General features: G+C 35.6%; 1 protein-coding gene across 2 annotated transcripts in view; it reads left to right on the forward strand.

Annotated features, from left to right (window-relative positions):
- The window catches only part of Msh2 (mutS homolog 2), a 66503-nt gene extending 53083 nt beyond the window's left edge, over positions 1 to 13420 (forward strand). For both annotated transcript variants that reach the window (XM_026385753.2, XM_026385754.2), the window contains 6 exons: positions 1588 to 1685; positions 5609 to 5854; positions 6855 to 7059; positions 8758 to 9005; positions 10521 to 10696; positions 12993 to 13420. In XM_026385753.2, coding sequence (XP_026241538.2) covers positions 1588 to 1685; positions 5609 to 5854; positions 6855 to 7059; positions 8758 to 9005; positions 10521 to 10696; positions 12993 to 13163 — 1144 coding nt within the window. In that variant the 3' untranslated portion in view covers positions 13164 to 13420. The remainder of the gene's footprint in view (positions 1 to 1587; positions 1686 to 5608; positions 5855 to 6854; positions 7060 to 8757; positions 9006 to 10520; positions 10697 to 12992) is intronic.
- Positions 13421 to 14327: the final 907 nt, after the last annotated feature.

Genomic DNA, 14327 nt, shown 5'->3' on the forward strand with positions numbered 1-14327 from the left:
TTCTGAAGTAAATGGAACATGAATATTACTTTCATAGATTCCAGTTCCCCCAGGTTAGATGGCTAATATTAATGGATATGAAACTCAGGTCTTCTGTTGCCAAGTCTAGTTCTGTTGTTTTCCCAACACACTGTATTCCTCCTGATTTAAGGAATATATATATTTTAGCTTACATAAGACTGAACTTTTAGCCGAGCCTGATGGTGCACACCTGTAATCCCAGCGGCTTGGGAGGTGAGACAGGAGGATCACGAGTTCAAAGACAGCCTCAGCACTTTAGTGAGGTGCTAAGCAGCTCAGTGAGACCCTGTCTCCAAATAAAATACAAAATAGGGCTGGGGGATATGGCTCAGTGGTCGGGTGTCCCTGAGTTCAATCCCTGGTACCGAAAGGGAGGGAGGAAGGAAGGACTTTTGGTGTTATAATCATCTTTAGATCAACATGGGTTAGTTACATAAAAGAAATTAAACTGGATGACCTCATGGTACCAAAAGTTGCAGAAAAATTTTTCACTTGTAAGGAGTGAGCAGTTGAATACTTCCTTTGTGTGACTCTGTGATCATATCATTTTTCTCCTTAAAACCTACAGTGCCGGGCCTGGGGTTGGGGTCAAGTGGTAGTGCGCTCACCTGGCATGCGTGAGGCACTGGGTTTGATCCTCAGCACCACATAAAAAAATAAAATAAAGATATTGTGTCCACCTAAAACTGAAAACAAACAAACAAAAAAACTTCCAGTGCCTATTGATTATTCAGAATAAAATCTAAAAATCCTCATATGGGCTATGTAATCTGGTCTCTGTCTACTTCTGCTTTCCTATCTTTCAGTTCACTTCTTCACTCAGTGTTCTGTTTTTACAATGTGTTTGCCTCTTGCTTTTCTTCCTTTAATTATTTCCATTTACCCTTTCAGAGAGAGAGAGAGAGTGTGTGTGTGTGTGTTTTCCTACTTGCTCATTCTCGAGCTATACTGTGCTGTGCTATTGACCAAGTACACAGTCGCTGCCCTAACCCTTCCACTTCAGATGCTTACTTCCCTCTCTCTTCTAGGTCCCTTCTTTTGGTAATTTCATTCCCTTTCTTTGATGCCAGTGAATATTTTTCCTCTTTCTCATCTTCATTTTTTGTTATTTTAATTTCTAGTTTTATATTCACATTTTTCAATTAATAAGATATAGTTTTCAAAGCATTTTCCTTATTTTTAGAACTTTGGTAGCAAAAGATAGTTATATATAGTCAAAATGAGAAGAAACATATTTGTGTGTTAAAATGGGAATGGCCCTCTTCTTAAGTAAGGATTCATTTAAGTATTTATAAAAGGTCATAGGTCAGAATTTTAACGGAGTGAAAAATCTTTATAGCCAATGCTGTGCCAATGTGTTATTCTAAACATTGGAGAGGAATGTAAATAAACAGTTCTAGCCACATCTGCACCTTATAGGTTGTCCCACTTTCTACTTGTATTTCCATTTTAATGATCAGTTTTGATGTTTCATTAGACAGATACTCTGGATATGTTTTAGGTAATGTACATTACTTCTAGTAAATATTTTGGTGTTTTTAATGATGCCATTATCTTGATTTGCAGTAAGTTGTCTTCTTTAAATGAAGAATATACTAAAAATAAAGCTGAATACGAAGAGGCCCAGGATGCCATTGTCAAAGAAATTGTCAATATTTCTTCAGGTAAATTTAAGAGAACCATTATATTGACTGTTCTGAATGTGACCTAGGTTTTGCTAATAAAAAAGAATCAGGATGTTTGAAGAATGTTTTGTTTTACAAAAATTGTTTTAACCCACTATCTATGGGTTCAACAGATTAGGTTGTAGAAATATAAATCAGAAATGAAGCAAGACATTTTGAGTTCTGTGTGCCATTTTGTAGATGTTCAGAATCTGGTCCACTCTGGATCCACTGTTTGAAATGATTTTTTTAATTAAAGCGATAGCATGACTTGGCATTATGTTGTTGCCTTTAGAACAGAATTCAACCTATGTTACAGGTGACAGTGTATTCCACTGAAAGGTTTGACCACCACTGTGTGTATATTGACCTTTATTGTACCTTTCAGAAATGTGCAAGCAACCGAGTGATCAAAGTTAGCATCACCAGTCATGGGACAAATGACATTAAGTGCTTCCTGATATCGTACAGAGAGGATATATAGTCACCTAGTATTTCCCCACCACCACCACCCAGCGCCCCAAATGCTTGGGATCAAACCCACGGCCTTGTACACACTAGGCAGGTACCCCACCACTGAGCTACATCCCTGGGCCTCTTTGAGTCAGGATCTTGCTAAATTGTAAGGCTAACTTCAAAACTCAAGATTTGCCTGCCTTAGCCTCCAGAATAGCTGGGATTACAGACATGTAATCCCATGTATATGAGATTACATGGCCATGTATATAGTATTCTTAACCAAAAAATATTTAATTCAGCTATAATTAAGGAGAAAAATTGTGGGACTTTCTTTTTTAGGTCTAAACTCTTTAAAAATGTCATGATCATGAAGTAAAAAGAGGAACGGACATATCTGTTTTACATTAAAGGAGATATTTCTGGGCAAGGTGGCACGTGACTATAATCCCAGTGAGGCTGAGGATGGAGGCTTGTGAGTTCAAATCCAGCTCAGCAATTTAGCAAAGCCCTAATCAACTTAAAAAGGGCGGAAGATGTGGCTAAATAGTTAAGTGCCCCTGGGTTCACTCCCTGGTACCAAAAAAAAAAAAAAAAAAAAGAGAGAGATATAAAAAGACAGGACAACCAAATGCAGTGGGGCCTATAGTCATTTACTAGATTAGGTTAGAGTTGGGGAATGTCTTAAGAGGACACTTTTGGGACAATTGGGAAAGTTTAATATGAGACCATCTTCTATCAAAATTCAATTTCTTGGATATATTAATGGCATTATGATTAAGTAGGAGGATGTCCTTGTTCTCAGAATATGTATGCTGAATTATTTGAGGGTAAAGAATCTTTTTTTAAAAAATTATTTGGAGGTATAATTTTATAAATTGGGTTCAGTGACACTTGTCTTTATCCCAGCTACTTGGGAGACTAAGGCAAGCAGATCCCAAGTTTGTGGCCAGCCTAGACAACTTGGAGAGACGCTTCTGAAATAAAAAGCACCAAGGGCAGAGGGTATGGCTAGCATGTGTGAGACAGAATTAAATTCCTAGTACTAGTTGTAGATTGTTTTATTGTTACAACATAGTGAGGGAGAAGGAAATGTAAAACTTAAAAGGTTTTATTTTAATATGTTTTATGTATTGGTATTGAGATGAATTGATTTGTAAAATTTGCATTTCTCTTGGTGATATCAGATAACTGTAGCACAATAATTTAGCTGAATTGTGTTCCCAAACTTTGTTTGCATTTTTAAGAACCCATGTAAATACTGTGAATCTTGCTTTAAAAAAAAAAAAAAGAACATTCACCACTTAGCTAGTGAAAGGGTGTAGGTTTTAACATTTAAATGGAAGGTTCTGTATATGGAGTTAACCTGAATTGAAACAGAATCTTCTCTTGTTCTAACATACACATTAAGAACTATTTTTATAGTGTAATGGATCATTTTTTATAGTTTTGTCATATTATTAAACCAGAAAGAGTGATATTATCAATGAGCCACATTTTATGTCGTGCTAAAGACTATATACTTTTTGTTAAGATGCTTTCTAAAAATATATATGTAAAATTATTCTCAGTATGTAAGAAATCTTATGAATTTGAAAATAATTATAGGGGCTGGTGTTGTAGCTCAGTGGTAGGGTGCTTACCTAGCATATACAAGGCCATGGGTTTGATCCCCTGCACTGCTAAAAATAAATAATCATTGTAAATACTCCACTCTTTCCTAGAGGTTTCTAAAGATCTGCTAGAGAAAAATATAATACAATTTTTTTAAAAAAACTGGGTCATTTTAGAGATGAGTTCAACTTTCCTACCCCTTTTTATTTTGAGACAGGCTCTCACTAAGTTGCTTTAAGGCTTTGCTAATTTGCTGAAGCTATCCTTGAACTTCCTATCCTTCTGCCTCAGCCTCCCAATTTGCTAATATTGTGCACCAAAGGTGTACACCAAAAGTATGATAAAACAGAACAGAGTTATTTGTACTCAACCATTCATAAGTAAATGAATTTTAAAAATTTTTTTAAATTTTATTTATTTATTTGTATGTGGTGCTGAGAATCAAACCCAGTGCCTCACATATATTAGGCAAGTGCTCTACGACTGAGCCACAATCCCAGCTCCAATAAGTAAACTTTTATTGTCAAAATATTTTATCACTTTTATGGAAACAATTAAAAATAAGTCAAATTTCTTGCCTTTTGATTAAATTTATAATTTGGGGTTTTCCTAAAATTAAATACTTTACACTTGAATGACTAGTGAGATAGTGTTACATGTGAGTCTGTCATACTGTTGTTATACCACCCCTCCAAACTGTTGACATTTAGAATCTATTCTGAAAATTTGGACCATTGTTACTGTCTTCACATGTTGTCTAGCCTGTGTCAGGGGCTTTTTAATATATGTAATAACTGTTAGTTTGAATGCTCTAGTGAATAGAATCTTGTGTTTTAAGTGGCAATTATGGATTTAAATTTATGCTAAAATTCTCTGCATGTGGTACTGATTGAAAAATATAAAAACTCAGCTAACAATCTTAAGTCGTTGGTTTGTAAATGCAAGTCTTAATAGTCTCCTTACAGCTTGCTACTGAGTGCATGCATATTTCTTGTGATGATTGTGAGGTGTCATCCTGTTTTCAGATTCTTAAAATTCAGGAAAAAGTATGTTTTAAAATTGAGGGTATGATATTTTGTTGGATTTTGGTAAGGAAAAGCATCACACTCTTTTGAAACAGCACTGGACATTGAACCTAGGGCCTTGCAGATGCTAGGCAAGAGCTATGACCTTTGGCCCTTGAGCCATGACCTCAACCTTTTTTGTGTTTGGGTTGTTTTTTGGTGGAACAGTGTCTAGTAAAATTTTGTTAGGGGGCTCGGCTCAGTGGCAGAGCACTTAACCTAGCATGTGTGAGGCACTGGGTTCAATTCTCAGCACTGCAAATAAATAAATTAAATTAAAGTCCTATCAACAACTAAAACATTTAAAAAAAGAAAAGGACTTTATGACTTTGGATCGATCTGGAGATTCTCGTGCTAAATGAAATAAACCAATCCCAAGAACCATATTTCTGATGTGTGGATACTAACACCCAATGAGGGAGCGGGGAATAGAAGTTCATTGGATTAGACAAAGGGGAATGAAGGGAAGGAAGGAGGATGGTGTTAGGAAAGATGAATGAATCACACATGAGTTTCCTATGTTTGTATATGAATACACCACCTGTGAAACTCCGCATCATGTTCAGCCACAAGGATGGGACCTAATTAAGTTTTACTCCATGTATGTATGTCATAATACACTCTACTGTCATATATATCCAAAAAGAACAAATTTAAAAAGAAAAAAATGTTAGAGAAATGGGTTTTTAAACTCCCATATGTGGGAGTTAAATTTATTCTTATAGCTTATATCTTTTTAAAAATTATTTGATATTCCTTTGTACATTTTCTGTTTTTATTTTTATACAGGCTATGTAGAGCCAATGCAGACACTAAATGATGTGTTAGCTCAGCTAGATGCTGTTGTCAGCTTTGCTCATGTGTCAAATGGAGCACCTGTTCCATATGTACGACCAGTCATTTTGGAGAAAGGACAAGGAAGAATTATATTGAAAGCATCCAGACATGCTTGTGTCGAAATTCAAGATGAAGTTGCATTTATTCCTAATGATGTACACTTTGAAAAAGATAAACAGATGTTCCACATCATTACTGGTATTTTAAAAAAAAAAAAAAACAACTTTGGGGCGGGTAACATTTTTCTTTTATGTTAGAATACAAATGTTTTAAATTTACGAAGAAAATCCAACCTTTGACATTGGAAAAAGAACATGTTCATTCTGTTTAGTAAAATATTCACATTTGGATTAAAGGGAAGATTTGGAGGGGAGATTAAGGCTTATGTGAAAATATTGTATTCTGATTCAGTGGTTCACAGCATTTAAAAACCAGCATCACCCTCAAAGCTTGTATTTGAGTCAGTTACTTTCAGAAGTTGAGGTCGTTGAAAGAGAGGCAAAATATGATAGCTAGAAGAACCTCAGCTTAGGTAGCAGTTTCTTTTAAGACATGGCACTATATTCATATTAAACACAGCATAGCCTTGCATATAGACCAATGTAGCATATCTAAGCTGAGGTGTTTTGAGAGATCATAACAAGACTCTAGAGATCAAAAGAGGGAAGTAGGAGTCTTAGGGCAGATATATTTGGGAAACAGGATTGTATTTTATTTCTTCAAATATGTTTCTAAGTTATGTACTTAATCTAAACCTAGCAAATAATTTGATGGTTGCCAAAAGAGGAGTTGTATCTTAGAGCTTTAAGATGAAATTTAAGTGATTTGAAGAATTTGACCAATGCTAATCCATTCAATTAGACTTTGACTACTTTATAAGTAAATAAGGTACAGGCATCTCTGTGAGCTGCAGGGAGATATGTGTATGATCTTTCTAGACCATAGTCAAATTATAGTTGAGATATTTTTCATACTCCTCCTGATGAAGGACCCAGTGCTGGTTTTTCTGAAGAAACAATAGCATTGCCTTAAGGGGTAGGATGGGCAGTGACTTGGTCCATGTCTTTGAGTGGCTTATGGTTCTTCTAATTTGCCATGTGGCTTAGATGAATAATCATCAGTATACAGCTTAGGACTCGCAGTCCACTTATTAGCAGAAAGAAATTAATAATGCTTTTTGATATAATTTGCTTTATAGGTCCCAATATGGGAGGTAAATCAACATATATTCGCCAAACTGGGGTGATAGTACTCATGGCCCAAATTGGATGTTTTGTACCATGTGAATCAGCAGAAGTATCCATTGTGGACTGCATCTTGGCTCGAGTAGGGGCTGGTGACAGTCAGTTAAAAGGAGTCTCCACATTCATGGCTGAAATGCTGGAAACTGCTTCTATCCTCAGGTAATTGCTTGTTCTAGTGCCCTGAAAGTGGAAATGAATGTACATCTCATAAGAAGTACATTAAAAGATTTATCCATAAAATATCTGAAAACATTATCAGAGTCTAATGGTTGTGTTCCTACAAACTTTGTGCACTTTGTATTTTCTTAAAAGGGTGTTTGAAGCTGGGTGCTGTAACTTGTCCCTCTACTCCCACCTACTAGGGAGGCCAGGGCGGTAGGATCACTTGACCCCAGGAAGTTTTGAGACCAGCTTAGGCAACATATGAGACCCTGTCCCAAAAAAATGGGGAAGGTATGATTGGTGATGTTTTTTTGTTTTTTTTTTTAAGTTTTGAGACTGATTCCTTGCTAAGTTGCTGAAACTGTACTCAAACCTGTGATCCTCCTGCCTCAGCCTCCCAAGAAGATGAGATTACTGACATGTACCATCCTGTCTGGCAAAGCTTTGATTAATTTTGAAGTTGTTTCCCTACAGTTTCTGGTAGTAGCCCCTCCTTATAAGTCTCTCTCCCTGTGATGCTTTTGCTTCCACTGTTTATACTACTTGGAATAGTCCTTCTTGCCCTTTATCCAAGTCCTTTCCAGTCTTTTTAAGGCCCTAATGATGAAAATTCTGATGAATTTTCTTTACATAAAAAACTAAGATCATAGGTGTTTCTTTTCAGAAATTCTTTGTCTTTATTTTACTTTCTAGAAGTTTCCTTGAAATCAGGGACTTTACTTTCTGTTTCTTGGTATCTCCTAAAGTACTTTCAATACATTAGGTTTCTAGTAAATTATGTGTTGGTATAATTTCTAGAAGGATCTGTTGTTCGTGAGGAATAATAAAAGCAATACAAATGTTTGGCATAGTAGTTAGATTAATATTCATAATTTGGAAGATTAGAAATAATCTGGTAATTCACAGAAAAAAAGAAATAACCAATGATCACTGAAAGGCTGGCAAATTCACTAATTTTAAAAAAATCCTCATACTTGTTTAAAGATAAGAATAGTAATAACTGGGATTGATGAGACTTTGGCAGACACACAATTTACACAACCACCATCAGGGTATGTGAGTGTTCATGTCATCAAACGCTGCTCCCATCTTTATTCAGTTTTATTTTATTTTTTAAAAATTTGGGGGTGATTTGCCGGGCATGGTGGCACATGCCTGGAATCCCAGCAGCTTGCTGAAACAGGAGGATTCCAAATTCAAAGTCAGCCTCAGCAACAGAAAGGCACTAAGCAACTCAGACCCTGTCTCTAAATAAAATACAAAACAGGACTGGGAATGTGCTCAATGGTTGCGTACCCCTGAGTTCATTGCCCTGTACTTTAAAAAAAAAAAAAAATGATTTAGCTGGGTATGTGATGCATACCTGTAATCTCAATAGTTTAGGAGAATGGTGACTTCTGAGGCTGGCCTCAGCAGTTTTGATTCTGTCTCAAAAAGGGAAGGAGCTCGGGGATTTACCACTCAGTGGTAGAGTGCTCCCAGATTCAGTCCCTAGTACCACACACATAAAATCTTAGAGTGATTTGATTAATCTGAAATGAATGTTTTATTTATAAATTCTTTGATTACAACTGGTAATTAATCTATTATGTTTGTGCTATATATCTTTCCCAATGTATTATCTTAATTTTGGTTTTTGTTTTGTATTACCAAATACTGTGCCATGGCAAATTTTCATGTAATTATGTGTTTCAGGTCTGCAACCAAAGATTCTTTAATAATCATAGATGAATTGGGAAGAGGAACCTCTACCTATGATGGATTTGGACTAGCATGGGCTATATCCGATTACATTGCAACAAAAATTGGTGCTTTTTGCATGTTTGCAACCCATTTTCATGAACTTACTGCCTTAGCCAAACAGATTCCCACTGTTAATAACCTACATGTCACAGCACTAACTACTGAAGAGACCTTAACTATGCTTTATCAAGTGAAGAAAGGTAAGTATGTACCATTGATGTACCTTAAATTCAGAATGTGACAATGGAAAACTAATTGAATTTAAAATAATCAATAAATTGCCTTATTCCTTCTTAGTATCAATCATTGAGATTTTTGTAAAGCACATTTAGTTGTAACTTTCCAGTCTCAGGAGCCAGGAACATTGTATATTATCTATATTTCTGTATCTTGAGATAGGACCTCTTATTCCAAACATAGAATAATCTATAGTCTCACAGAGGGATTTACCCACCTCTGTAGCAGTATTCCTTGTCAGATTAGTTCTAGCTAATAACGATATGCTTTGAAGTTTCAAGGCTCTAGGTTATTTTATTGTTAATAAAATAATTAATTATCTGATTGGGGGAGCAGGTATCAGAGATTGAACTCAGGGCATTCGACCACTGAGCTGCATCTCCAATGTATTTTATTTAGAGACAGGGTCTCACTGAGTTGCTGAGGGCCTTTCTTTTGCTGAGGCTGGCTTTTAACTTGCGATCCTCCTGCCTCCCAAGCTGCTGGATTTCAGGCGTGCGCCACCATGCCCAGCTATTTTTTTTTTTTTTTAAACAGTTGATATATAATTGCGGCAAAAATAGAAAGTCTGTAATAACTTTGTAGTCGTCATTCATATTAAATGTTTGGAAAGACTGTCTTAATTTGCCTTATTTTATATAAATGGGAATGAATATAAGCTACCTACTTGGGTCAAAAATTCCATTATCATTTGTTTTCACTGGTTCAGAATCAGGATGAGAGTGTATGCTGGGCAGCAGCTCCAGAGGCTGAGGCAGGAAGATTGTGAGTTCAAAGCCAGCCTCAGCAATTTATCAAGATGCTAATTAACTCAGTGAGAACCTGTCTCTAAATAAAATAGGGCTGGAGATGTGGCTCAATGGTTGAGTGCCCCCGAGTTCAACCACTGGTGCCCACCATCCTCCCAAAAAGAGAGTGTAGAAGAATGGTGAACAACTTTTCTAAGAAAAAATACTATAAATTCTTCAATACACTCATCTTACTGATTTTCTTGAGTGACTTATCCCTGGAAAATAATAGGACCATTCACTAGTAATGAATCAGTATGTCTTGAATTTAATGCTGTTCTTAACTAGTGACACTTATATATGTAACCCTTTTCTCCTTAGTACTTTTTTCCTCATAAAATGGGAAAACCACAGAGATGGTGGGTTTTTGTTTGTTTCTCTCCCTCTCAACTTTAGATAGTAGGCCTCTGAGGATTCGTCTATCAAGCTTTTCCTCTGCTATTTTTATTTTTCATGCTACATTTGTCAAGGATAAAATACAGCACTAAGTGCCAAGTCATAATCACTTCTCACTTGAAGCTTGATTAAAATCCTTTTATCTAAGTTACTCTGAAACATTTGGCTAATGTATTTGAAATAATCCAAAATTAAGTTTCCTGATGACAAGGTAAGAAGGATAAATTCATTTACATAAATTGCTGTCTTTCACCCTCTTCCCTCACGCACTCTTTCCCTCCCAATTTCTTTTAGGTGCTTGTGATCAGAGTTTTGGGATTCATGTTGCAGAGCTTGCTAATTTCCCTAGGCATGTAATAGAATGTGCCAAACAAAAAGCCCTGGAACTCGAAGAGTTTCAGAATATTGGAGTCTCACAAGGAGGTGATGAAACAGAACCAGCGGCAAAGAAGTGCTATCTGGAAAGAGAGGTTTGTCAGTTTGTTTTTGTAGTTACTTAATGATCTCTGTGTTACATAAACCAAGTCACCAAGATGAATTAGTTTCTTTCCTGTATAAATGATTCCAGTGCTTACTTTCTTTTTTTGCAACCAAGGGTGCTCTATTACTGAACTGCATCCCCAGGCTGCCTCAAACTTGTGATCATTCTGCCTTGGCCTTCTGAGTTATTGGGTTTATAGGCATTTGCCACTGTACCCAGGCTCTGATCATTCTTATTGCCTTTCACATGTTTCTTTGCATGGCCAAGAATACATCTCTGATATTTTGATTTCTGTACCATGTAAATCTGCATGATGAAATGATAGCATTTTCAAGGGGTGGTGGGCCAAAAAAAAAAAAAATTATAGCATTCAGGACTGGGATATAGCTCAGTGGTAGATTACATACTTAGCATGGGCAAGGACCTGGTTTCAATCCCTATTACCAAAAAGAGGGAAAAAAAAAGATTTTAAAATTAGTAATACTAAATCTAGGTTTAAAATTAGTTATTCAAAGGAGCTAAAGATAAAGATGTCCAGTTAAGTTAGATGGTGAAGATATCTAAAGATATTCTTCATTTCTGCCCTCCAATTATTTACACTGTAGTTGAGGAAATAAGAACAATAAATATACCATAGAGTATAAAGTGGTATGAGACAAATGTTTGTTAGTTTGTGGGCAGGATGCTTGTTCTAATGGGAGGAATGGAGCTTATTTTGGGCCTTCTCTAAGTAAAGGGTCAAACTTAGATGTTTACATGGAAAGGTACAACATATGTCTAACTTGTTTTTTGGGTTTTTTTTTTTTAAAGCTAAGTCTTGTATGCCTGTAATCCCAGCAGCTCAGAATACTAAGGCAGGAGGATCACAAGTTTTAAAGCCAGCTTCAGCAACTAGTGAGGCCCTATCTCAAAATAAAATATGAAAAACATCTGGGGATGTAGCTCAGTGGTTGAGTGCCCTGGGTTCAATTCCTGGTACCAAAAAAAACCAAACAATTATTTGAAGATTTCTAAAAAAAAAAATTGTATGCCAGGAAAATATTAAGTAAAGAAAATTAAGCAGTAAATTTTTATAGACACAAAATAAAAGAATTTAATTGATGCACTGCCTAGTCCTGTAACATTTATTGCAGCATTTATTATGACAACTTTTTACTTGGCATTATTTTAACTTTTACCCAGTGAGTTTTTTGTTGTTGGTGTTTTTTTTTCTTCTTACTTGAAGAATAGATGGTTGCTACAATATCAAACTTACTTGCTTTTGGTGATCTGGGATTGGAAAAGTTCTTATATGAAATCGTTGGTTTCCAAGTAGAATAAAAGTCATATGCTTTTGATATTATAATATATCCAAAAGTTTTAAAGCTTTACGCTAAATTGCTGGGGCTTTGAGCTCATGATCCTCCTGCCTCAGCCTACTAAGCCACTGGGATTGCAGGCATGTGCTGCTGCACCCAGCTACCATTTACTTTTTTTTTAATTTTTTTTTTTTTTTTGAGAGAGAGAGAATTTTTTAATATTTATTTCTTAGTTCTCGGCAGACACAACATCTTTGTTTGTATGTGGTGCTGAGGATCGAACCCAGGCCACACGCATGCCAGGCGAGCGCGCTACCGCTTGAGCCACATCCCCAGCCCCCATTTACTTTTAAGATACAATCAACTCCCTGGTATGAAAGCATCCTATTTACTTCTGCTTTATGTGCAGTAATATACATTTATATAGTACTTATGCTTTGTCAGGAACTGTTCTAAACAACTTACACATATTAACTCTTTTTAATTCTCATAACAGATGTATGAGGTAATATTAATATCCCCATTTTATAGGTGAGGAATGGAATGTGAGCTTATGTCCAAGGGTCACATAGCAAATAATAACCACGTTCTTTGGAACAGCAAAAACTGGGTAGTGAAATAAATAAAACAGAAACATTGTGTGCTTGTGTATGAGAGAGAATTTTGATTACTATTTGCCTTAATAATAAACCTTGAATTCTTTTTTTCCCCAGAAGATTGTTTATGTATGAATTATAAAAGCAAAGGGACTTGAGAACTACTAAAAATTCCAATTCCTTTGTCATCAGCAGCTGAAAAAAAAATTAATAAATGTATTTTTTTTAAAGATTTTATTATGTATTCTAGACATTGCATACATACTAATAAAAATGTTCTTTAAATGTAGGTAGTATATTTACATTGAAATTTTTAAAAAACAATTTATTGCTAACTAATGTGACTTAGAAAAGACATCTTAATGACCGTTGGGATGTTCTTATTTTTCAGCAAGGTGAAAAAATTATTCAGGAGTTTCTATCCAAGGTGAAGCAAGTGCCCTTTACTGAAATGTCGGAAGAAAACATTAAAATAAAGTTAAAACAGCTGAAAGCTGAAGTAATAGCAAAGAATAATAGTTTTGTAAATGAAATCATTTCACGAATAAAGGTTACTACATGAAAGAAAACCCAGGAATGGAATGAAAATAGTATTATAAGCTATTGTCTGTAAGACTTTTGTATTGTTTTATAGTAACCCCTTTTCTGTAGTGTTTGACTAGTTGACTATCAATGCCCATTGAATATCAATTTAATAAAATATTTAGTAATAGTACATTTTCAAAGATCTTTATTTTGGAAATTGAGAGCTGTAACTAAGGACTATTTAAATGGACATGGAGCAAAATTTGCTGAATTTTATAAATAAAATCATGTAGTTTGTGGAATATCGAATGTGTTGTATTTCTTTGTACTAAGTTTTATTCATATTTGTTCTAATAAATAAGTGCCCAAAAGTCTTGTAAACTTGAAGAATCTGGAAGGCGCCATTGAAGATCACTTCCAATAGCTGAGCACAGTGGTATACCTGTAATCCTAGTGCCCCAGGAGGCTGAAGCCCCAGGATCACAAGTTCAAAGCCAGCCTCAACAATTTAATTAGCAAGGCCCTAAGCAACTCAGTAAGACCCTGTCTCTAATAAGATATGAAAGGGCTGGGAATATGACTTAAGTGGTTAAGTGCCACTGGCGTTCAATCCCCAGTCTCCACCCCACTTACTCCCCAAATTAATATCCAGTGATTTCTCAGTGTCCATCAGCTGACTGCATGTACTTTAGCCAAGGGATTTATTTATAATATTTATATATATATATATATATATATTAGTTGTAGTTGGATACAATACCTTTATTTACTTATTTATTTTTATGTTGTGCTGAGGATTGAACCCAGTGCCTCACACATGGTAGGCTAGTGTTCTACCACTGAGCCACAACCCCAACTCACCAAGGAATTTATTAATTCAGAGTCTGAGTATGACCTTGCACTCAACCTGCTATTCACTCACCTCTAATCTGTGGTGAGACTTAGAAATCTGGATTTTAACAAAGCATTACTTTGGGAATCTTGATTTAATCTATTATTTTATAGGAAAAAAATGAGAGGTTAAGAGTTAAGGGCTTGGTTGTGCACCATGTGGGGGTTGAAGAACAGTCTTCAGTAAATAAATTGTAGTGAGATGGGGAGGGGGGATATCCATATAGAAACTAATAAAATTGTACTCCATGTAATATATAAAAATCAAATCCAGTGAATTTTAGACTAAATGTACAAAACTATCAAGCCT

The sequence above is a fragment of the Urocitellus parryii genome, chromosome 12, assembly GCF_045843805.1.
Source record: "Urocitellus parryii isolate mUroPar1 chromosome 12, mUroPar1.hap1, whole genome shotgun sequence".
In the NCBI taxonomy this organism is placed as follows: domain Eukaryota; kingdom Metazoa; phylum Chordata; class Mammalia; order Rodentia; family Sciuridae; genus Urocitellus; species Urocitellus parryii.